Genomic DNA, 24,167 nt, shown 5'->3' with positions numbered 1-24,167 from the left:
ATTGGTGGGAATGTCCAGCAAATCGTGTACTGGGTCGGCCCATTCTGGTTTCCCGATTTGTGGGCTTCAGGTCGAGCCCATCAAGATGGTTGTAGTTCACACTTCAGAGTTCAATCCTTGGCCCATGCGCAATGCTGAATGTTGCCACCAACGTTCCAGTTGATCCTGACAGGATGGTTGGCCTGCAGTCTGCGTCTCTGCCAATTTGATGCTATTCGCCTATTCCTCGGGAAATCAAGATACAAGCTCCAAATAAATTGGGTAATGATTACTAGCAAGCACACACTTGACACTAGACGCACCTCGTAGTCACACGCAGAAAATTATGTTTCTCCGCAACTCAGTTTTAGAGAATTGGAACCTCTCGTTTACACCTAAGTTGCCATGTCATACTGTAACGTTTCGTGCATTCGTTCTAAAATCTCTACTACTTATTAAGACTGTAAGAGTAGTCTGCCATCATTCCCTGTTCTGTCATTCCGTGTTCTGCCTTCTCATTTCCCGCTTCCCGCAAAGCCCATTCTCATTCTCATTCTCACGTACAGCCCACATCTAGCTAAAAATTAAAAAACACAAATGATCCCAAGGAGATTCAAACCCACAACCTCTTCTTAGGCAAATGTGAGCAGTAGCTACCGCTACACCACATGTGTGTTTATGTCTATAACAGGAAAAACATCTACTAAATCTCTCCCCAAGCCTACTCTACTACTCTTGCACAATGTGTAGTAGTAGATAAGTATTACCGAGATTCTTGAATTATATTTTTTGATGGAAGGAGTAGTATTTAAAAAAGAGTCTTGCATGCAATTTCTTTTGTTTGAATAATATTTTCAACTTAAATTTCTTTTTTTGCATGCGTGGCATTTATTCTCCATAATATTTTTTCCATGGATATGACTTATGAGTCATTTTCATAAACCAACGCCAAGGATGAATCCATGTTTTTTGCTTGGAAACCCTGAACAAACACCACTAGCAGGAGGCGCTCACGTTGGCGTTGCTCATCGACGATGAGAAGAAGCTTGACAACTGCCAGTTCAACCTCTGGAAGCAGTCCTACGTGGCCGCATGAGCCGTTGTGTATGACAAGCTCCGACGTAGCCGCCACTTGGACTCGGTCCAGAGCGGCTGCACCGCGTTGTCCATCGTCAAGCATGGGGACCTCATGGTCGTTGCCAATGTCGGTGACTCTCGGGTTGTTCTGGGCACCGCATCCAACGACGGTGCCATCACGCCGTCCAGCTTATCGTCCATTTGAAGCCCAATCTGCCATGTAAGTCGCTATTGACCGGCCATAAATTCTTGTGCGCTCGGACGACGGTCGTTGCTGACGTTGTGTGAGTGTCCTCGAACATGATGTATGCAGAGGAGTAGCGCATCCGGTGATGCAACGACCAGGTGTACTACCTTGCTGATGTGCACGAGGTGCACTTCGTCTGGCAGCCCAGCCAAGAGTCATCGGTAGTCGACATGTCGCACACGTTCGACGACTACTATATCATAGACTGTGGCGTCATCTCGGTGCCGGAGGTGACGCAGAGGAGGATCGGTAGCAATGATCAGTTCGTCATACTCCCCACCGTCGGGGTAGTTTTTTGTGTTGGTCTGCCTTTAATTCTCTTTGCAAATACACACAATTGCTTTTTTGTTTGAGCAAGCGCTTATGGTGGTACGTGCCTGATGACTGACGATGTACGAGAGAACTTCTTCCGGCAGGCGTGGGGCGTGCTCTCTAATGATGAGACCATGGAAATCGTGGCATATATCGAAGTCAGCATGATACTGATGGTTGCAATGTAGTGGTGAAATAATTAGATTAAAACAACAAAATTTATGTATGACCAGGATCACAAACGGACTATGAAACATTTTGTCATAACAGTATAACACACATTTTGTATATAAGTTATCGTGGTATTATATGTCTGCGTTGCAACGCACGGGCACTCACCTAGTAAAATTGAAAAGAGAGGGACATAGGTCTGAACTAAGGTATCGATATGCATATATGCACACCTATGTATGGGCGATGTTTAGGTGTAAGTGAGTACAAATTACACGCTCACATGATGTCCAAGCTACCTAGTGAGGAGAGCTCTAACTACCCCTTGTGATGTCTAGTGCTGAGTCGAGTGAGAGAGCTCAGACTCAAGCCAGAACTCTTTACATGTGCTAGCTCTTAGCTATTCAGATGACACATGATACCTAGGTTGTCCTATTCTAGAGGTGTTTTGAGAAGGGTTAACACCTCGTTTGGATATAGATATTAAAGTTTGGAATTGTGAATTGCAATGATGATTCCTAAATAATGTTGTTTGGTTGTCTAATGAATTTAGAGTTGGAATTAAAGCTCAATTCTTCGGTAGTGGACTATAAATAGAAGTAGCTAGCCTCACACAATTTAGAGCCTCGACCCTCTGTGTTGGCTGAAATTATAATTTTGATTACATCTATACAACATATTTGTATTGTAGCTTATTTCCAATACTAAGCGTATATGATATTGGGATCTAATTAAATTCTATCACCTTCAATATCTACGTCCAAACATATGTTAAGAGATCCTATATAAGGCTGGCTCCAGCAAGGAACCCTAAAGGGTTCTCTACCCTAAATATAGAGGATCAAATGGTCTTCTACGATCTCCAGCAGCGTCCTCTAAACGGTCCTCTAAATTTAGAGGACGCTGCTGAATTCTCTCTATATATAGTTTCTCTAAACGGTCCTCTATCCATTTGAATACTTTAAATAACCGGTATAGCAAAACTAAAATATGTATAATACATTTGAGAGTATGACAAATACGTATGTACAAAAAATAAAAATAAAAAATGTCTCTAATATAGATATTTGAGTATAGAGGACGTTGTTGGAGAGGAAGGAGATATAAAAGATATAATCTTTTAAAGGAGACTGTAAAGAACGAACATAGAGAATAGATATAGAGAACGTTGCTGGAGACAACCTAAGACCTTGGACTCATAGGGTCTCCGGTCGAGTCATTATCGGGATTGATCTCTCATGTACAACTCTGAAAATGTCATGCTGATGCTGAACTGGACCTTATATGAATCCGTCTTCTGCCAAAAAAAAAAAAATCCTGAAAAACGTTTTACTCATGACGTTGGCAGTGTACGCTTAAAAGACAAAACGTTTTCACGGATCTTACATGTAAAAATAACAAACTGAATCTAACGTGCGTAACATGGAAAGGGATTACTATTAAGAGTAACATGAAAAGTGATATTTGACGTGGCACGCATCACACAGGTCGCTGCGTACTTAATTGGACAAACATGTTTGGTGTTTAAGCAACTCCGTTCCGGCCTTTGGATCAAAAATCCGTCGGTAGGCGGCAGGAGCTGAGCCCTGAGTGACAAACCGTTGTGACACTGACTTGTGAGCAAGGGGAAGCACATTCCAATTCCGCCACCGCCACTTCTTTCTTCCCCGCGGACGCGTCGAAAAGCGAGCCTCTGGGGAGACTCGAGGCCACTCTGCCTTCCCCTCCTATCCTGTGAGCTGTAACGCTTGGAGGTATGTGAACTATCCATATAAGTTCCTGTGAGCTGTCTCCCGCTCACTCGGTCCCTGTCCATCCGTAGCGTTCCATTCCATTCCATCCCATCCCCGGAAAGTGCAAGGACGGGAGGGAGAGCGGCCGGCGCGTCACAAATACCACCAGCCCAGGGGCCATGGCCGCCGCGATGACCAGCTTCGTCGCCAAGAACCCGCTGCTCGCGGCCGCGGCGCGGCGCAGGGCGCCTCCCCTCGCGGGGCGCGCCCTGCCGTTCTCTCCGCTCGCCAGCACCAGGGCCCCGCGCCGCACCGTCACGTGCTTCGTGCCGCAGGACACGGCGGCCCCGGCCGCTCCCGTGCCGGCGCTGGACGAGGAGGCCAGGGCCGCGGCGGCGCGGCGCGTCGCGGAGAAGGAGGCGCGGAAGCGGTCCGAGCGGCGGACGTACCTGGTGGCCGCCGTGATGTCTAGCCTCGGAGTCACGTCCATGGCCGTCGCCGCCGTGTACTATCGCTTCAGCTGGCAAATGGAGGTAAATAATAACTCTTTACTGTTTGCCTTTTGTAGTTCTCTCTCTCGTTGCTAGTAGTGCTGCCAGGAGTAGAGTAGTATGTGGCCAGGAGGACGTGGGCGCGACGCAAGTGTGCCAGGTGGTTGAAGCGCAATGCTGGACCTGGACTACTGGAATTTGACGCCTCCGTGGTGAACTGCAGGGCGGCGAGGTGCCGGTGATCGAGACGCTGGGCACGTTCGCGCTCTCCGTCGGGGCGGCGGTACGCGGCGCTCCTCGACGTCCTTTTCTGACGCGCATGCAAGCAGATCGATTGGGGCCTGCTGATTTCGCTGGTCGCGTGCGTGCAGGTCGGGATGGAGTTCTGGGCGCGGTGGGCGCACCGGGCGCTGTGGCACGCCTCCCTGTGGCACATGCACGAGTCGCACCACCGGCCGCGCGAGGGCCCCTTCGAGCTCAACGACGTGTTCGCCATCGTCAACGCCGCGCCGGCCATCTCCCTCCTCGCCTACGGCTTCTTCCACCGCGGCATCGTGCCCGGCCTCTGCTTCGGCGCGGTAAGCTAGCTAGCTAGCCACGGACTGTGCCTGGTTAGTTTAGTTAGTTGGTTGGTCGGATGACCCACCTCTCTCAGCGGTGGTGCCTGCCTGCCTGTCAGCCACGGGGGATCCGACTGTGATCTCACCCTCCACGTGTCTTCATGTCACAGGGCCTGGGGATTACGCTGTTCGGCATGGCCTACATGTTCGTCCACGACGGCCTGGTCCACCGCCGCTTTCCGGTCGGCCCCATCGCCGACGTGCCCTACTTCCGCCGAGTGGCTGCCTCGCACAAGGTACATAGTACTTACGACGGCGACGAGGCCAGCCACCTCTCGCTCACCGAAACTTCTGTAGCGTGCATCTACTGTACTGTGCCTGCAACTGGGCAGGCAGTACCGACCTGAGCTGACATGTTTTTCTTTCTTTTCACCGCCCTTTTGCGCGCTGGCTGGTGTGGCGTGGCTGGGCTCCTCGGCGATGTCGCGAGCAGATACACCACATGGACAAGTTCGGCGGCGTCCCGTATGGGCTCTTCCTGGGACCAAAGGTGCGCGAGTGGTGTGGCCCTTCTTCTTTTGTCCTCGCATTGCCTGTGAATCCGCGATCCTCTGCGACTGACGTCTGTGGCTGTGGCTGTGGTTTCAGGAGCTGGAGGAGGTTGGTGGCCTGGACGAGCTTGTTAGCAGTCCGGTGAGTGAAGCTACTGATACTGAAGACGCAGGAGAAGAAAAGACGCGTCCAGTTGTATGCGTTGTCCGAACAAGCGTGTTCATGGGCCAGAGTGTGCCAAATGAGTTCTAGCTTTAGGCGAGTGGGCCAAATGAGTGTGGGCTGCGTCCCAGGGTAGTATAAGTACTATGAGTCTGTAATAATCAGGACAAGAAGAATTTAGGTAAAGTAATACATCTATCGCCATCTTCCTTTCATTCTCTCCTACACGCTACTCTCTTCTCTGATCTTCTCTCCCTCGAATCCCAGTAGCATCCAGTAGCTAACATCTGGTATCACTGGCCATCTTTTTACTGTTATGCAGCTTGGGTGTGGTGGATTAAATCACTGGCCGTGAATGGACCCATCCTGCAATATTCAAGTCGTGCTTAAGAAAAGGATGTCATGCTTCTGGTTGATCTTGAAAAGAATATCATTGCAGGAGCAGACTTGAGTGATTTAGCCGTGGAGCATTCTTTTTGTCCATCTAAAGAAAATGGTGGTCAAGACGGTACTAACCTTCTCTTGATTTGCAACTCATGGCTCACGAGTGTCAATAGCCTGCTCTTGGCTAACGAGAAGGCCAGTGCTGTTGATGATATTGGCTACGGTCTTGACAAAAGGGCACCAGTTCAGTATTACTCACACAATCTTTGCTCATTTCACACCAGGTCATCTTCTCAGATTGGGAGACATAGCTTCTAAAGGTACCCAACCAACAACTCAAGGCTGCTGAGTTTCTCCTGTAAGGCCAGCATCAGTACTGCCCTTGTCTCTCACTCACCCAAACTATGGGGTAATCAGTGCTAATCCCTGAAAGCTGAAGTAGAGTCATCAATCATTGTCTACACTATCAGCGGCTTGGGGGCAAGCCGCATTTCAAGCGGTGGGGAATGTTAGCAGTCCGGTGAGTGAAGCTACTGATACTGAAGACGCAGGAGAAGAAAAGACGCGTCCAGTTGTATGCGTTGTCCGAACAAGCGTGTTCATGGGCCAGAGTGTGCCAAATGAGTTCTAGCTTTAGGCGAGTGGGCCAAATGAGTGTGGGCTGCGTCCCAGGGTAGTATAAGTACTATGAGTCTGTAATAATCAGGACAAGAAGAATTTAGGTAAAGTAATACATCTATCGCCATCTTCCTTTCATTCTCTCCTACACGCTACTCTCTTCTCTGATCTTCTCTCCCTCGAATCCCAGTAGCATCCAGTAGCTAACAGAGCTGGAAAAGGAGCTCGCGCGAACCAGAAGGGCCATCTGATGGATTCGTACATGGAGCTGGAGGAGGTTGTGAGTCCGGCGCGGCGAGCTCCTCCGCGCGCTCCGTGGTTTTTGTTTTTTGTTTTGGTCGCTTTTTTGTTGATTTCATTGTCTTGTTTGGTACTGGAGGGTTGGCGAATCGATTTTGGATGCACTGGCGTAGATGTTGGCTGTCCACTTGCCCTGCATTTCGAATGGTCTGGGAAGGCACGGTTCGTACATGGAAAATGTCCTGGAATTACTGTTGTTTTGTTTGCTGCCGTCGTCACGTCGGCGTCTCCGTGGAGGCGTCGCACGTTCTGGTCCCCTGTATTGCTGTTCTTATCGCTAGGATTCTGTGTATAACTTGTACAGACACGTTATGGATATGAAACCACCCCAATGAAGCTAAATTGGGTGGTTGGAAACAGCGCTGAAAATTCAGAAACTCCCTGCATGCTTTCACATTCAGAAGCGCTGGCGTGATATAGAGGGTTTTCATTCCCACAACCCCATAGTACATGTCTAGTGGAGAAGTATACGCTTCATAGGCTCCACAAACTGTATACTACTAAGTCTACTGGAGATGTACATTTCTTTATTGCCGTATATATGGCGGGCTAATTAAAATCTTAATAATGATCTGAGTGGCTTATTTAATCAATGTAATATTATCCTACCGAACATCCTAGAAATAACATACCTACTACACAAGTTCCATTGCTAGTCATAATCTATAAAATGCAGGTAATCTCTACATATTCATAAAAGGCATATAAGCGTGACTTATAGTCTTATATGTTTCAAACCGAGTGGATGGTTTGATTGGATCGGAGGCTTTGATTTGTGTCTTAGAATGTTGCACTTTGCTCTTGTATTGAATGCACTGTTGTGAAAGCATGGATGGCTGGAGTGGAGGTGGTTGGGGGTATTTATAGCCCTCAACCACCAATTCAACCGTTGGGGAAGGTTGTTGTTGATAGGCGCACCGGACACCGGACACTGTCTGGTACTGTCGGCGTTTCGAGACCGGGGGGTCCCTCAGGCCGACGAGTGAGTGTCGCGTGCCCCAGCCCAGATGGGTCGAGCGCGTGGGCGAGCGCGAAGGGGGGAAAAGAGCGAGGCGGCCGGAGACCGGCGCGAGAGAGGTGGGAATCCCGCGGCCTTCGTGTTCGTCCCGCGCCCAGGTCGGGTGCGCTTGCAGTAGGGGGTTACAAGCGTCCACGCGGGTGAGGGAAGCGAGCGGCCCCAAGAGAGCGCCTGTCCCGTCCTCGTCCCGCGCGGCCAACCTTTTCTAAGAAGGCCCTGGTCCTTCCTTTTATAGACGCAAGGAGAGGATCCAGGTGTACAATGGGGGTGTAGCAGAGTGCTACGTGTCTAGCGAGGGAGAGCTAGTGCCCTGAGTACATGCCAATGTGGCAGCCGGAGAGATCCTGGAACCCAACTAGTGTGATGTCGTGGCCGTCGGAGGAGTGGCGGAGCCTGGCAGAGGGACAGCTGTCGGAGCGGTTGTGTCCTTGCTGACGTCCTCCTGCTTCCGTAAGAGAGCTGAGAGCCGCCGTCGTCACAGGGCATGCGGGGCGCCATCATTGCCTATCTGGTGGAGACAGCCAGATGGGACACCGGTCTTGTTCTCTACGGCCCGAGTCAGCTCGGGGTAGGGTGATGATGGCGCTTCCTGTTGACGTGGCTGGCCTGCGCCCTAGGTTGGGCGACGTGGAGGCTCCTCCGAAGCCGAGGTCGAGTCTGTCTTCCATGGTCGAGGCCGAGTCCGAGCCCCTGGGTCGGGCGAGGCAGAGTTCGTCGTCTTCTGGGGCTGAGCCCGAGTCCGAGCCCTGGGTCGGGCGGAGCGGAGTTCGCCGTCTTCCGGGTCTTAGCCCGAGTCCGAGCCCTGGGTCGGGCGGAGCGGAGTTCGCCGTCTTCCGGGGCTGAGCCCGAGTCCGAGCCCTGGGTCGGGCGGAGCGGAGTTCGTCGTCTTCTGGGGCTGAGCCCGAGCCCGAGCCCTGGGGTCGGGCGAAGCGGAGTTCGTCGTCTTCCGGGTCTTAGCCCGAGTCCGAGCCCTGGGTCGGGCGGAGCGGAGTTCGCCATCTTCCGGGGCTGAGCCCGAGTCCGAGCCCTGGGTCGGGCGGAGCGGAGTTCGCCGTCTTCCGGGGCTGAGCCCGAGTCCGAGCCCTGGGTCGGGCGGAGCTTCCTATGGTGCCTTTGGCAGGGCCTGGCTTCCTGTCAGCATCACTCTGTCAAGTGGCGCTGCAGTCGGAGTGGCGCAGGCGGCGCTGTCCTTCTGTCGGACCGGTCAGTGGAGCGGCGAAGTGACGGCGGTCACTTCGGCTCTGCCGGAGGGCGCGCGTCAGGATAAAGGTGTCAGGCCACCTTTGCGTTAAATGCTCCTGCGATTTGGTCGGTCGGTGCGGCGGTTTAGTCAGGGTCGCTTCTTAGCGAAGGCAGGGCCTCGGGCGAGCCGAAGATGTGTCCGCCGTTGGAGGGGGTCCTCGGGCGAGACGGAAATCCTCCGGGGTCGGCTGCCCTTGTCCGAGGCTAGGCTCGGGCGAGGCGTGATCGAGTCGCTCGAATGGACTGATCCCTGACTTAATCGCACCCATCAGGCCTTTGCAGCTTTATGCTGATGGGGGTTACCAGCTGAGAATTAGGAGTCTTGAGGGTACCCCTAATTATGGTCCTCGACAGTAGCCCCCGAGCCTCGAAGGAAGTGTTTGCACTCGCTTGGAGGCTTTCGTCGCACTTTTTTGCAAGGGGACCAGCCTTTCTCGGTTGCATTTTGTTCCGGTGGGTGCGCGCGAGCGCACCCGCCGGGTGTAGCCCCCGAGGCCTCGGAGGAGTGGTTTCACTCCTTCGAGGTCTTAATGCCTTGCGTAATGCTTCGGCTGGTCTGGTTGTTCCCTCATGCGAGCTGGTCGTAGCCCGGGTGTACGGTCGGGGCCCAAGTTCTCGGGCTGGTATGTTGACGCTGTCAACGGTTTGGCCGGAGCCGGGTTTGCGAGAGCAGCCCCCGAGCCTCTGCACAGGGCAAGAGGGCGATCAGGGACAGACTCGGCTTTTTTACATATGCCCCTGCGTCGCCTTTCCGCAAGGAGGAGGGGGAGAGCGCCATGTTACCCTCGATGGGCGCCGAACATGGTGTCTCCGGTGAGCTGCAAGCGGGTAATCCGAGTGGACGTCCGTGCCTCGTTCGTTAGGGGTCGGCTAGGGGCCCAGAGGCACGCCCAAAAGTACCTGTGGGTGATCTGCCAGACCCGGTCCCCTGGCGACGGGGTCCGAGGGCTCGATGCCTCCCTCCGATGGGATTCCGTTGCAAGATCGCTCCCGCTGGTCTCGGAAATGTCCTAGGGTACCTCGGGAGCGCAGCCTGAGCCTTGGTTATGTATCGAACGTACCCCTGGTCATCCCTCGCTCGGCGTCTGAGGCGGCTGTGAACCCTTCGGGGGCCAACCTTCGAACCCCTGATCAGTAATGGGCGCGGAGCCCGAGTAGCCTGAGGCGGCCGTGGAACCCTTCGGGGGGCCGGCCTTCGAACCTCTGACCAGTAGTGGGTGTAGGGCCCACGCGATCTGAGGCGGCTGTTGAACCCTTCGGGGGGCCAGCCTTCGAACCCCTGATCAGTAAGGAGGCTCGGAGCCTGGTTCCTTCACGGGGAAAGATCCCTTTCGGAGTATCCTCCTTCCCCGGTCCCTGTCGCAAGAGATAGAGAAAGAGGAAAAAGGGAAAAGGATACGAAACCGAACGACGCGGCGTACCTTTTTTGGCGCGGTTGTTTCGGTGAAGGCGAAGCGTCGCCCGCTTCTCCTGCCAGAAGCGTCGCCTGTCCAGCCGCGGAGTTAATGCGACGGGGCAAGTATTTGGCGGGGCGACCGTTGCGCGTGCGCGAGCCGTTCGAGGAACGGATCACGGGCGCGTTGTCTTCACGCCGTGAGAGGGGGTTCTCTTGCTGCCCCCTTCCAGCGTCAAGACCCGAGCCTGCAGGGTCAGAGTGTCTTGTAGCGTGTGCCTTCTGCAGCCGCCGAGGCCAGAATACACGCCCTCGCTGTGTTGTAAAGCTGCGTCTCCTTTCCTCTTGTTTCGAGTATCTGGACTTTTTTGTCGGTAACAGGGATGTTTGTGTGAGTGGGAGTTGCTTCTTGCGGAAGGTGATGAGTGAGGTATCCGTATCCCGGAGGCGTGGGAGTCCCTCGGCTCGGTCGGCCTTGCCGCTTACGCGTACTTTCACCCGTCCATGAGGCCCTGCCACTGACTCAGTCGAGAAGGCTCGAAGGATCGCTTCGGCAGAAGAACTTCCGAACATGAAGACTTGTTTGATCCGCGGAATCACTTTATCCGAACGCGAGTTACTTATCGCAGAAGGTGATGAGTGAGGTATCCGTATCCCAGAGGCGTAGGAGTCCCTCGGCTCAGTCAGCCTTGGCTGCTTACGTGTACTCCGTCGTTTTCAGGATCCACTTTTCGAAGTAGTCAAAAAGCACGAAAGATATTCTGGCAGAAGAGATATTTTTTCGAGGAAAATTTCGACGCAGAGGGGGTTCCCCCCCCTTTTAGCCCCCGAGGGAGGGTCGGGCTTTGCCGAGGCGAGGCCGACCCTTCCTTGATGACTAAACTTTGCGTGGGTGCGAGGTATATGAACGACTTGAAAACATCTTAAGGGTAGAAGCGACGTAGCTGTTGGATGTTCCAAGCGTTGCCGTAGACCTCGCCTTGACTGTTGGCCAGCTTGTACGTTCCGGGCTTCAGAACTTTGGCGATGACGAATGGCCACTCCCAGGGGGGCGTGAGCTTGTGCCTCCCTCGGGCGTCTTGCCGCAGCCGAAGCACCAGGTCGCCCACCTGGAGGTCTCGGGGTCGGACCCCTCGGGCGTGGTAGCGCCGCAGGGACTGCTGATACCGCGCCGAGTGTAGTAAGGCCTTGTCCCGAGCCTCTTCCAGCTGGTCCAGTGAGTCTTCTCGGCTAGCTTGGTTGCTTTGATCGTCGTAGGCCCTCGTTCTCGGGGAGCCGTATTCCAGGTCAGTGGGCAAGACGGCCTCGGCCCCGTAGACCAGGAAGAACGGCGTGAAACCCGTGGCCCGGCTTGGCGTCGTCCTCAGGCTCCAGACCACCGAGGGGAGTTCCTTCATCCATCGCTTGCCGAACTTGTTGAGGTCGTTGTAAATCCGAGGCTTGAGCCCTTGTAGAATCATGCCGTTGGCACGCTCTACTTGCCCATTCGACATGGGATGAGCTACGACGGCCCAGTCCACCCGGATGTGGTGATCCTTGCAGAAGTCCAAGAATTTTCTGCCGGTGAACTGGGTGCCGTTGTCGGTGATGATGGAGTTCGGGACCCCGAAGCGATGGATGATGTTGGTGAAGAACGTCACCGCCTGCTCGGACCTGATGCTGTTCAGAGGTCGGACCTCGACCCACTTGGAGAATTTGTCGATGGCGACCAGCAGGTGCGCGTAGCCCCCGGGCGCCTTCTGCAAGGGGCCGACGAGGTCCAGACCCCACACAGCGAAGGGCCAGGTGATGGGTATTGTCTACAGAGCCTGAGCGGGCAGGTGGGTCTGCTTCGCATAGAATTGACACCCTTCGCAGGTGCGGACAATTCTAGTGGCGTCAGCCACCGCCGTTGGCCAGTAGAAGCCTTGCCGGAAAGCATTCCCGACGAGGGCTCGAGGCACTGCGTGATGGCCGCAAGCCCCCGAGTGTATCTCTTGCAGGAGTTCCTGACCTTCGGCGATGGAGATGCATTGCTGGAGGATGCCCGAGGGACTGCGGTGGTAGAGTTCCTTCTCATCGCCCAGCAAGACGAACGACTTGGCGCGTCGCGCTATCCGCCGAGCCTCGGCTCGGTCGAGGGGTAGCTCTCCTTGGCGGAGATATTGCAGGTACGGGGTCTGCCAATTTCGTTCAGGCGTGGCCCCACTTCGCTCCTCCTCGATGCGCAATGCCTCGCCCTCAGAGACCGAGGGTACCTCGGGTTGAGCTGAGGGTGCCTCGGGTCGTGCCGAGGGTACCTCGGGCTGGACCGAGGGCGCCTCGGGCTCGGGAGGGTCGTCGATCTTGACGGAGGGCTGATGCAGATCCCGGGAGAAGACGTCCGGGGGAACCGTTGTTCGCCCCGAGGCTATTTTTGCCAGCTCGTCCGCAGTCTCGTTGTAGCACCGAGCGATGTGGTTAAGCTCGAGCCCGTAGAACTTGTCTTCCAGACGCCGAACCTCATCGCAGTAGGCCTCCATCTTCGAGTCGCGGCAGTGGGAGTTCTTCATGACTTGGTCGATGACGAGCCGCGAGTCGCCGCAAGCGTCGAGGCGTCGGACCCCTAGCTCGATGGCGATTCGCAATCCGTTGATTAGAGCTTCGTACTCAGCCACATTGTTGGACGCCGGGAAATGGAGGCGTAGCACATAGCGTAGGTGTTTCCCGAGGGGTGAGACGAAGAGTAGGCCTGCGCCGGCTCCCGTCTTCATCAACGACCCATCGAAAAACATGGTCCAGAGCTCCGGTTGAATCGGAGCCGTCGGTAGCTGGGTGTCGACCCATTCGGCTACGAAGTCCGCCAAGACCTGGGACTTGATGGCCTTCCGAGGCGCGAACGAGATGGTCTCGCCCATGATTTCCACCGCCCACTTCGCAATCCTGCCCGAGGCCTCTCGGTACTAGATGATCTCCCCCAGGGGGAAGGATGACACCACAGTTACCGGGTGAGACTCGAAGTAGTGTCGCAACTTCCGCCTCGTCAGGATCACTGCATACAGCAGCTTCTGAACTTGTGGGTAGCGGATCTTGGTTTCGGACAGTACCTCGCTGACGAAGTAAACTGACCTCTGAACGGGCAATGCATGCCCCTCTTCTTGCCTCTCGACCACAATCGCGGCGCTAACCACCTGAGTGGTCACGGCGACGTAGACCAAGAGGGCTTCTCCATCAGCTGGGGGCACCAAGATAGGCGCCTTGGTGAGGAGCGCCTTCAGGTCCCCGAGAGCTTCTTCGGCCTCAGGGGTCCAAGTGAAGCACTCGGCCTTCCTTAAGAGGCGGTACAGAGGCAGGCCTCTTTCGCCGAGGCGTGAGATGAAGCGGCTCAGGGCCGCGAGACATCCCATGACCCTCTGTACACCTTTTAAGTCCTTGATGGGCCCCATGCTGGTGATGGCTGCGATCTTCTCCGGGTTGGCTTCGATGCCCCGCTCGGAGACGATGAACCCCAAGAGCATGCCCGGGGGTACCCCGAAGACACACTTCTCGGGATTGAGCTTGACGCCTTTTGCCTTGAGACACCGGAATGTCACTTCAAGGTCGGAGAGGAGGTCAGAAGCTTTCCTTGTCTTGACTACGATGTCATCGACATAGGCCTCGACCGTGCGACCGATGTGTTCGCCGAACACATGGTTCATGCACCGCTGGTACGTCGCACCCGCATTCCTCAAACCGAACGGCATGGTGACATAGCAGTACATGCCGGAGGGCGTGATGAAAGAAGTCGCGAGCTGGTCGGACTCTTTCATCCTGATTTGATGATACCCCGAGTAGGCATCGAGGAAAGACAGGGTTTCGCACCCAGCGGTGGAATCCACGATTTGATCGATGCGAGGCAGAGGGTAGGGAACCTTCGGACATGCTTTGTTGAGACCAGTGTAGTCTACACACATCCGCCATTTCCCCCCTTTCTTTCTCACAAGCACAGGGTTGGCGAGCCATTCGGGATGGAATACCTCTTTGATGAACCCGGCTGCCATTAGCTTGTGGATCTCCTCGCCTATCGCTCTGCGCTTCTCCTCATCGAATCGGCGCAGAGGCTGCTTGACCGGTCGGGCTCCGGCCCGAATATCCAGCGAGTGCTCGGCGACATTCCTCGGTATGCCGGGCATGTCCGAGGGACTCCACGCGAAGACGTCGGCGTTCGCGCGGAGAAAGTCGACGAGCACTGCTTCCTATTTAGGCTCGAGCCCAGAACCGATCCGGATCTGCTTGGAGGCGTCGCCACTGGGGTCGAGGGGGACGGTCTTAGCCGTCTCCACTGGCTCGAAGTTGCCGGCATGACGCTTCACGTCTGGCACCTCTTTGGAGAGGCTCTCCAGGTCGGCGATGAGGGCCTCGGACTCGGCGAGGGCCTCGGCGTACTCCACGCACTCCACGTCGCATTCGAACGCGTGTTTGTACGTGGGGCCGACGGTGATGACCCCGTTGGGGCCCGGCATCTTGAGCTTCAGGTAGGTGTAGTTGGGGACGGGCATGAACTTCGCGTAGCATGGCCTCCCCAGCACCGCGTGGTAGGTTCCTCGGAACCCGACCACCTCGAACGTCAGAGTCTCCCTTCGGAAGTTGGAGGGTGTTCCGAAACAGACAGGGAGGTCGAGTCGTCCGAGGGGCTGGACGCGCTTCCCGGGAATGATCCCGTGGAAGGGCGCAGCGCCTGCTCGGACAGAGGACAGATCGACGCGCAGGAGCCCGAGGGTCTCAGCGTAGATGATGTTGAGGCTGCTGCCCCCGTCCATAAGGACCTTGGTGAGCCTGACGTCACCGATGACAGGGTCGACGACGAGCGGGTATTTCCCCGGGCTCGGCACGTGGTCGGGGTGATCAGCTTGGTCGAAGGTGATGGGCTTGTCGGACCAGTCTAGGTAGGCTGGCGCCGCCACCTTCACCGAGCAGACCTCCCGGCGCTCTTGCTTGTGATGCCGAGCCGAGGCATTCGCCGCGTGCCCGCCGTAGATCATGAAGCAGTCGCGGACCTCGGGGAACTCTCCTGCTTGGTGATCTTCCTTCTTGTCGTCGTCGCGGGCCCTGCCACCCTCCGCGGGTGGCCCGGCCCTGTGGAAGTGGCGCCGAAGCATGACGCACTCCTCAAGGGTGTGCTTGACGGGCCCCTGATGATAGGGGCACGACTCCTTGAGCATCTTGTCAAAGAGGTTGGCACCTCCGGGGGGCTTTCGAGGGTTCTTGTACTCGGCGACGGCGACAAGGTCCGCGTCGGCGGCGTCGCGTTTCGCTTGCGACTTCTTCTTGCCTTTCTTCTTGGCGCTGCACGGAGTAGACGCCTCGGGAGCATCTTCCGACGGGCGGCCCTAGGGCTGCTTGTCCTTTCGGAAGATAGCCTCTTCCGCCTCCTGGCCAGAGGCGAACTTGGTGGCGATGTCCATCAGCTCGCTCGCCCTGGTGGGGGTCTTGCGACCCAACTTGCTCACCAGGTCGCGGCAGGTGGTGCCGGCAAGGAACGCGCCGATGACATCTGAGTCGGTGATGTTGGGCAGCTCGGTGCGCTGCTTCGAGAATCGCCGGATGTAGTCTCGAAGAGACTCTCCCGGCTGCTGTCGGCAGCCTCGGAGGTCCCAGGAATTCCCAGGGCGCACATACGTGCCCTGGAAATTTCCGACGAAGGCTTGGACCAGGTCATCCCAGTTGGAGATCTGCCCCGGAGGCAGGTGCTCCAACCAGGCGCGAGCGGTGTCGGAGAGGAACAGGGGGAGGTTGCGGATGATGAGGTTGTCGTCGTCTGTTCCACCCAGTTGGCAGGCCAGGCGGTAGTCCGTGAGCCACAATTCCGTCCTCGTTTCCCCCGAGTACTTTGTGATAGTAGTCGAGGGTCGGAACCGGGTCGGGAACGGCGCCCGCCGGATGGCCCGGCTGAAGACCTGCGGACTGGGTGGTTCGGGTGAGGGACTCCAATCCTCCCCGCTGTCGTAGCATCCCCCACGCCTGGGGTGATAGCCTCGGCGCACCCTCTCGTTGAGGTGGGCTCGACGGTCACGGTGATGGCGCTCATTGCCGAGGTGGCCCGGGGCCGCAGGCGCGGTGTTGCGCGTGCGCCCGGTGTAGACCGAGGCTTCCCGCATGAATCGGGAGGTCGCGGCATGAGGTTCCGAGGGATATCCTTGCCTTCGGGAGGCAGTGCTCTCGGCCCGTCGGACCGCGGCGCCTTCCAGGAGATTTTTGAGTTCTCCTTGGATTCGCCGACCCTCGGTGGTGGATGGCTCCGGCATTGTGCGGAGGAGCATCGCTGCTGCGGCCAGGTTCTGACCGACCCCACTGGATGCAGGTGGTGGCCTGACCCTGACGACATCGGCGACGCGGTGCTGGAGACCCTGGGGCAGGTGACGTATTTCTCCGGCCGGGGGTTGGCCCACCCATGCCTGCCCGACGTCCCGACGGATCGGCTCAAGCGCTCTTGCTCCCTCGTCGATCCTGGCCTGCGCCCCGCGGACTTGCTCAAGCTGTGGGTCGTAACCCCCCGTCGGAACGGGGACCACATCTAGCTCCCGCGGGATGTCAGCGCGAGGCACCGGCCCAGAGGGAGCACCGTCCTCCGGCATGCCGAGATGATTGCCTTCGGAGGGACCCCCTAGATCGACGTGGAAACATTCGCGGCTTGGGCCGCAGTCCTCGTCGTCGAGGCTGCGGCTACCGTCGGAACAGTCAGAGAGGCAGTAGTCACATGCGGTCATGAAGTTCCACATGGCCCGGGGGTTGCCAAATCCAGAGAAATCCCAACAGATGTTGGGGTCGTCATCTTCCTCGGACCCAGAGGGCCCGTAGGTCGAGACGTCCGTCAGCCGGTCCCAAGGCGACCGCAAGCGAAACCCCAGAGGGTTTGTACTCGCCTTTACAAGGGCGCCCGCCAAAGCGAGATTGCTAGGCGGGTTGAGGCGGAGTACAAATGACGCAGGATGGGAATCGGTTGGTACCTTTTGGTCGTCGAGCGACGATGAAGTCACGTCGAGGACTGACTGCATCGTCGCCTCCGGTACGAGGGCGACGTCCTGCAAGCTTTTCGCAAGCGCGCTGGCGTCGTCCACTTGCTCGGGATTGGCGTGTCGCAGGGAGACGGCGCTCGCCTTTGTCTCAAACGCGAGGTCGACGCCCAACGCGCCCCCCGTTGGGGTGCCAGGGACGTCGACTCGCTCGACAGTCGATGAGGCGCGACCTCCTGCTTGGCCTTGGTTGCCCCGCCTCCTCCTCCGTCGGCGGGGGAGAGGACGGGGCGAGCTCGAATGTTGTTCTTCCGCCACGCGGGGAAGACGTCGTCGATTCCGCCACCGGCGGGCGGGCTGTCGGCCACCATTGTCGTTGTCGCGCGGCGGTGGAAGGAGTATCATGTCGTAGCTGCCATCGAGGGACATGAACTCAAGACTCCCGAAACGGAGCACCGTCCCGGGTTGGAGAGGTTGTTGGAGACTGCCCATCTGGAGCTTGACGGGAAGCTGTTCGTCAACACGCAGTAGGCCCCTACCTGGCGCGCCAACTGTCGGCGTTTCGAGACCGGGGGGTCCCTCAGGCCGACGAGTGAGTGCCGCGTGCCCCAGCCCAGATGGGTCGAGCGCGTGGGCGAGCGCGAAGGGGGGAAAAGAGCGAGGCGGCCGGAGACCGGCGCGAGAGAGGTGGGAATCCCGCAGCCTTCGTGTTCGTCCCGTGCCCAGGTCGGGTGCGCTTGCAGTAGGGGGTTACAAGCGTCCACGCGGGTGAGGGAAGCGAGCGGCCCCAAGAGAGCGCCTGTCCCGTCCTCGTCCCGCGCGGCCAACCTTTTCTAAGAAGTCCCTGGTCCTTCGTTTTATAGACGCAAGGAGAGGATCCAGGTGTACAATGGGGGTGTAGCAGAGTGCTACGTGTCTAGCGAGGGAGAGCTAGTGCCCTGAGTACATGCCAATGTGGCAGCCGGAGAGATCCTGGAACCCAACTAGTGTGATGTCGTGGCCGTCAGAGGAGTGGCGGAGCCTAGCAGAGGGACAACTGTCGGAGCGGTTGTGTCCTTGCTGACGTCCTCCTGCTTCCGTAAGAGAGCTGAGAGCCGCCGTCGTCACAGGGCATGCGGGGCGCCATCATCGCCTATCTGGTGGAGACAGCCAGATGGGACACCGGTCTTGTTCTCTGCGGCCCGAGTCAGCTCGGGGTAGGGTGATGATGGCGCTTCCTGTTGACGTGGCTGGCCTGCGCCCTAGGTTGGGCGACGTGGAGGCTCCTCCGAAGCCGAGGTCGAGTCTGTCTTCCATGGCCGAGGCCGAGTCCGAGCCCCTGGGTCGGGTGAGGCGGAGTTCATCGTCTTCTGGGGCTGAGCCCGAGTCCGAGCCCTGGGTCGGGCGGAGCGGAGTTCGCCGTCTTCCGGGTCTTAGCCCGAGTCCGAGCCCTGGGTCGGGCGGAGCGGAGTTCGTCGTCTTCCGGGGCTGAGCCCGAGTCCGAGCCCTGGGTCGGGCGGAGCGGAGTTCGTCGTCTTCTGGGGCTGAGCCCGAGCCCGAGCCCTGGGGTCGGGCGAAGCGGAGTTCGTCGTCTTCCGGGTCTTAGCCCGAGTCCGAGCCCTGGGTCGGGCGGAGCGGAGTTCGCCGTCTTCCGGGGCTGAGCCCGAGTCCGAGCCCTGGGTCGGGCGGAGCGGAGTTCGCCGTCTTCCGGGGCTGAGCCCGAGTCCGAGCCCTGGGTCGGGCGGAGCGGAGTTCGCCGTCTTCCGGGGCTGAGCCCGAGTCCGAGCCCTGGGTCGGGCGGAGCTTCCTATGGTGCCTTTGGCAGGGCCTGGCTTCCTGTCAGCATCACTCTGTCAAGTGGCGCTGCAGTCGGAGTGGCGCAGGCGGCGCTGTCCTTCTGTCGGACCGGTCAGTGGAGCGGCGAAGTGACGGCGGTCACTTCGGCTCTGCCGGAGGGCGCGCGTCAGGATAAAGGTGTCAGGCCACCTTTGCGTTAAATGCTCCTGCGATTTGGTCGGTCGGTGCGGCGGTTTAGTCAGGGTCGCTTCTTAGCGAAGGCAGGGCCTCGGGCGAGCCGAAGATGTGTCCGCCGTTGGAGGGGGTCCTCGGGCGAGACGGAAATCCTCCGGGGTCGGCTGCCCTTGTCCGAGGCTAGGCTCGGGCGAAGCGTGATCGAGTCGCTCGAATGGACTGATCCCTGACTTAATCGCACCCATCAGGCCTTTGCAGCTTTATGCTGATGGGGGTTACCAGCTGAGAATTAGGAGTCTTGAGGGTACCCCTAATTATGGTCCCCGACAGGTACGCCAGCCACGTAACCCAACCGTTAGGGTTCTAAAGATTCTGACCGTTGGAGCGCTGACTTCATGTCGCACCGGACAGTCCGGTGCTGCACCAGACAGGTACTGTTCACTGTTCAGTGCGCCTCTGACGCCTGCTCTGATTTCTGCGCGCACTGTTCACACTTTTGCAGACGACCGTTGCGCTGGATAGCTGTTGCTCCGCTGGTGCACCGGACAGTTCGGTGGCACACTGGACAATCCGGTGTATTATAGCGGAGCGCGGCCTCAGAAACTCGAAGGTGAAGAGTTCAGACTGTACTGCCTCTGGTGCACCGGACACTGTCTGGTGACACACCGGACTGTCCGGTGCGCCAGACCATGGTTCTCTTTGGCTTCTTTTGCTCTTTTCTTTTGAACCCTAACTTTGATCTTTTATTGGTTTGTGTTGAACCTCTATGCACCTGTAGAATATATAATTTAGAGCAAACTAGTTAGTCCAATTATTTGTGTTGAGCATTCAACCACCAAAATCATTTATAGGAAAATGTTTGACCATATTTCCCTTTCACATAGTCTATTGTTTATTTGTGGACGAGTGTAACTCTTGTTCTAGGTGGATGTTTAATTTAATATCAAAGAATAGTGCCTTTGAAATTGTTTAATACATGGTTTAGATTTAGGTGAGGATTGTTAGCATTTTATGGGTTTGTCCCACATAAATGTACTCGACCCGTTGGGGCGCGGGTATGGGCGAAGATTTTAATCCGCGGGTGAAACCCGCACTCGACCTGAGGTTTCATGGTTGTGGGTGAGGGTTTCTATTTTAAACCATGAGTGAGCCGCACCCTACCCGAAATTTGGTTCGTTCCTTATTTTATGCAAGGATGATTATGATCTAATAGTAATTATTTTGAATAAGGAACTCGACTAATGATTCATAAAATAATTTGTTGCTGCTCAACGTGAGTGAGTGGGCTTAAAATCCATAGAAATAACCTAATTATTATAAGTACTTAATTTATTATAGCTAAGTTATTGTTTAAAAGTGTATGCTGAGTAAAAAACCGTGGGATAACGAACATTCTCTCCATACTTTGCGCACTAGATTTTATTTTTATATAAGTACCTATGGTATTTATTTTGTACCGACCGGCCGGACCGATTAGCTGTCTGGCTCAAGCGTGCGCCACTGCCTACGTCAATTTGCATGAATGAGCCGACGAGCATATGGAGCGCGTGCGCAGGCGGCTCGTCGCGGCGCGCGACACCTGGCTCGGAGCAAGCTTATACTAATGCACGCGCAGCTCGCTGTGGTTCAGGCGTGTTTGGTTTCTAGTGACTAATTTTTAGTCCCTACATTTTATTCCACTTTAGTTACAAAATTATTAAATATAGAAACTAAAATTCTATTTTAGTTTCTATATTTTGTCAATTTATATACTAAAATGGAACAAAATGAATAGACTAAACATTAGTCCCTATAAACCAAACATCCCCTCAGCTGGATTCGGAATGTGCCCGCCGCGTCATGGGAACCGAAAGGTTCAGCCTTCAGCTTTGCCCACACTAGCTAGCTCCTTTAATAACGACGATCGACATATTACACCACGGCCACGTCACACTCCGCAAGATCCCTCGTGCAACACGGCATCATATTAATCCCGGTCGAAATCATACACTTGTACGGATCTGTGTGACGAACAGCTCACTTTTGGCTGTCCGTTACAAGGATGAACGGCTAGCTTCATGGCAAATGCAAGGAGCGAGCTGAGCGATCAACTAGACATGAACAGATCGAACGTTCGCTCAGCAATTGTTTATGTGCGGTGACGATGACGAAGAAACGTGCCTGCCAGGAGGTGTTCGGTGACGAGGACGGCCAAATCCTCAATCTGTTAATGACGAGGACAGCATGCATTGAGGCGGGTCGGCCGTGTGCCAATCGGAAGACATTCTGATATTTGCCATCAGTAAGAAATAGTTTTTTAAAATTGCCATCAGATCCATTTCATAGATCCAGCTGGACACACAATATAATTCATAAACAGAGTGGTAATTATAACAAGAAGACAACATTGTAAGTGGCAAAAATCCAATTATCTCTGCTCAGCCAGAACTCGGCAAAAGTATTACCTTCGATCGGGAATGACCTCAAACAGGCCAAATTTGCGTGCGTTTTGGTCTCCGTCGGTCCGCGTCGAGTGATGATCACTCGTTACCAGCATATCTGAAATCCATGAGTCCTTACGGATTCGATTTCCATATATTCTCATGCAAAGAGGCGGCATATTCGCAGTCGAAAAAAAACCTTCTAATCATTCTCTTTTTCTGACGATTTCTTATATCGAATAACATGTACTCTCTCCCCTCCGTTCATAAATACATGACACGGTTAATTTTTTTTTAAAAAACTTCAACCATCCGTTTTATTTAAAAAATCTTAAGTTATCGTTTATTTTGTTATGATTTATTATATCACCTACGGTTGTTTAAGTGTAACCTAAAATTTTACATTTTCAAATAAATGTTTTAAATAAGATGAGTGGTCAAAGTTTTAAAAAAGTCAACGACGTAATATATTTGTGAACGGAGCTAATATAATAGATAGCAAGCCACTCCAAATCTAAGAGAGTGTGTGTAGGTAATTTAGGATACCACTAAATATGAGATATATTAGAAAGGTATAGTTTGCTATTGAAGAGTTGTTTTTATTGCATAAAACCTAGATTTTGACTTTAAAAATTATTACATAAACCAACTCTCGTACTTCTCTTGGCCCATTGGGAGTAACTGAATGAGCGAGCTCCAAACCCATTTTAGATCAAAACATAAAGGGTTTTCTGCTTTCAATTCTCAGCCTCTACAAAACGAGAGGCATCATACTACAAATATTATGGAGCCGTAGCAAACTCTAAGCTAGGTGAAATTAGGAATAGTTCACAAGTGCTAGGTTAGCTCGCGATGGCACAAAAAACGAAAATCAACATATTGGAATCTATATTTTTATGCTTTTTTTTTTCTTGATATACGTATTTTTTTTAAAAAAACGCAAGTAAGAAATGAAGGGGCTGCAAATTTCAGCCCAGGCCTATCGGCGCCTGCGTGGCGATTACGCTTGCATGTCTAAAAAATGGCAGTTGGCTATGGGCTGATACGGTCCACCACAAGGCCCAGAAACCCTACTGGGCTCGATATGAGGGCCTTTTCTTTTCTCTCTCCGTTCATCCCTCTCTTTTTCTTTTCCAGCAATTAGCGCAGGGCACAAAAAGTCGACGTTTCTAAATTGTGTAATATAATCCAAAGTTAACTGTCTATCCTATATATGGCCAATAAGAACGAGACGCGTGAGCCCGCCACGAAGCCCGCTTTTTAGACTCGATCCGAGTCCGACACGACCAGGTTCTATACGGGTCCAGCCCGGCCCGGCACGAATAAGCGGACCGAGCCCGGACAGGAAACTAAGCACGGTGAGCTAGCCCGCCACGGTCCGTTTACCCGCTAAGCCCGTCAAGCCCGCTTTTTGCATTAAACCGTGCTTACCGGCCCGCTTATTCCATTTTTTGGCCCGCTTTTTCTGTGCTTACCGGGCCGACCCGGCCCGCTGCAACCCGGGCTCGGACAGGGAAACGAGCCCACGAGTTTAAATGACCCAACCCGGTTTTCTAATCGTGCCTGGCGGGCAGGCCCAAAACGGACCGGGCTTCACCGGGCCCAGGCCCAGGTCGGGCGGGCCGTTTGGCCATCTCTAGCCTATCCTGGAATCCATGAATAAGTTGTACTCTTTCCGTTCCTAATTAAAAATTCGTTTTAGGAATTAACGGGATCATACAATACTCGAGGTATGTGTTTTATATATGAGTCTAGATTTATCATCATCCATTTGAATATAGACATAAAAACAAAAGCTAAAATAACTATTATTTTGGAGCGAATGGAGTAGATACTAAATTATTTTATTGTATACCTCCATGTTTCATTGAATTTTGGGACTCCGATAATCTTTGGGGCTATACAAAATGTCTAAGGTTATCTCTAGTAGACTCCCCATCTCACCTTTTATACTTCCTCTATTTTAAACTTCCAATCTATAAACAACACACTCTAAAGTGTAAAACAGTGTTTTACATGATCACATACACGGTCTGCTGAGCATGACCTAAGTGACCAATGTGTACACGTCGTCACGTCGAGAAGACAATAAGTTGTTCTAAAAATAAAGAACACTGATTGTATAGAATGTAACTTGCATGTCAGCATTAACTATGCTAGTAAGGCTATCTCTACCAGCTTTCCCATCTCTATTACTCATTTCAATCTAGACTCTGTAAACTATGCAGTCTACAATAAATCTGAAGGACGGGAGCCTTATTTCAACCATCTAATACCGTGCGGCCAACCTGAAAGTCGCCTAGAGGGGGGTTGAATAGGCAGAATCTGAAAATTATAAACTTAAGCACACACTACAAGCCGGGGTTAGCGTTAGAATTAAAATCGAGTTCGAAAGAGCGGGCGAAAACAAATCACAAGCAAATAAAGAGAGTGACACAGTGATTTGTTTTACCGAGGTTCGGTTCTTGCAAACCTACTCCCCGTTGAGGTGGTCATAAAGACCGGGTCTCTTTCAACCCTTTCCCTCTCTCAAACAGTCACCTAGACCGAGTGAACTTTTCTCCTCAATCAATTGGGACACTTAGTCCCCACAAGGACCACAACAACT

General features: G+C 54.4%; 1 protein-coding gene across 6 annotated transcripts; it reads left to right on the top strand.

Annotated features, from left to right (window-relative positions):
• The first annotated feature begins 3,417 nt into the window (after positions 1 to 3,417).
• Positions 3,418 to 6,424, top strand: LOC732825 (beta-carotene hydroxylase). 6 transcript variants are annotated; one of them, XM_035963241.1, is made up of 9 exons: positions 3,522 to 3,540; positions 3,609 to 4,052; positions 4,234 to 4,293; positions 4,382 to 4,588; positions 4,741 to 4,866; positions 5,064 to 5,120; positions 5,219 to 5,465; positions 5,607 to 5,792; positions 5,953 to 6,424. In XM_035963241.1, exons 2-7 carry the CDS (start codon positions 3,699 to 3,701, stop codon positions 5,372 to 5,374), a joined length of 960 nt encoding a protein of 319 aa, XP_035819134.1. In that variant the 5' UTR covers positions 3,522 to 3,540; positions 3,609 to 3,698; the 3' UTR covers positions 5,375 to 5,465; positions 5,607 to 5,792; positions 5,953 to 6,424.
• Positions 6,425 to 24,167: the final 17,743 nt, after the last annotated feature.

The sequence above is a fragment of the Zea mays genome, chromosome 10, assembly GCF_902167145.1.
Source record: "Zea mays cultivar B73 chromosome 10, Zm-B73-REFERENCE-NAM-5.0, whole genome shotgun sequence".
NCBI lineage: Eukaryota > Viridiplantae > Streptophyta > Magnoliopsida > Poales > Poaceae > Zea > Zea mays.
The sequence above is the reverse complement of the archived record's forward strand: the minus strand, read 5'-3'. Positions and strand labels throughout refer to the sequence as shown.

Excerpts from the sequence above, each read along its gene's own strand:
- LOC732825 (XM_035963239.1), top strand. The coding sequence starts at position 3,699 with ATGGCCGCCGCGATGACCAGCTTCGTCGCCAAGAACCCGCTGCTCGCG. Across the intron at positions 4,053-4,233 it reads GCTTCAGCTGGCAAATGGAG|GGCGGCGAGGTGCCGGTGAT; the intron begins GTAAATAATAAC and ends GGTGAACTGCAG. Across the intron at positions 4,867-5,063 it reads GAGTGGCTGCCTCGCACAAG|ATACACCACATGGACAAGTT; the intron begins GTACATAGTACT and ends TGTCGCGAGCAG.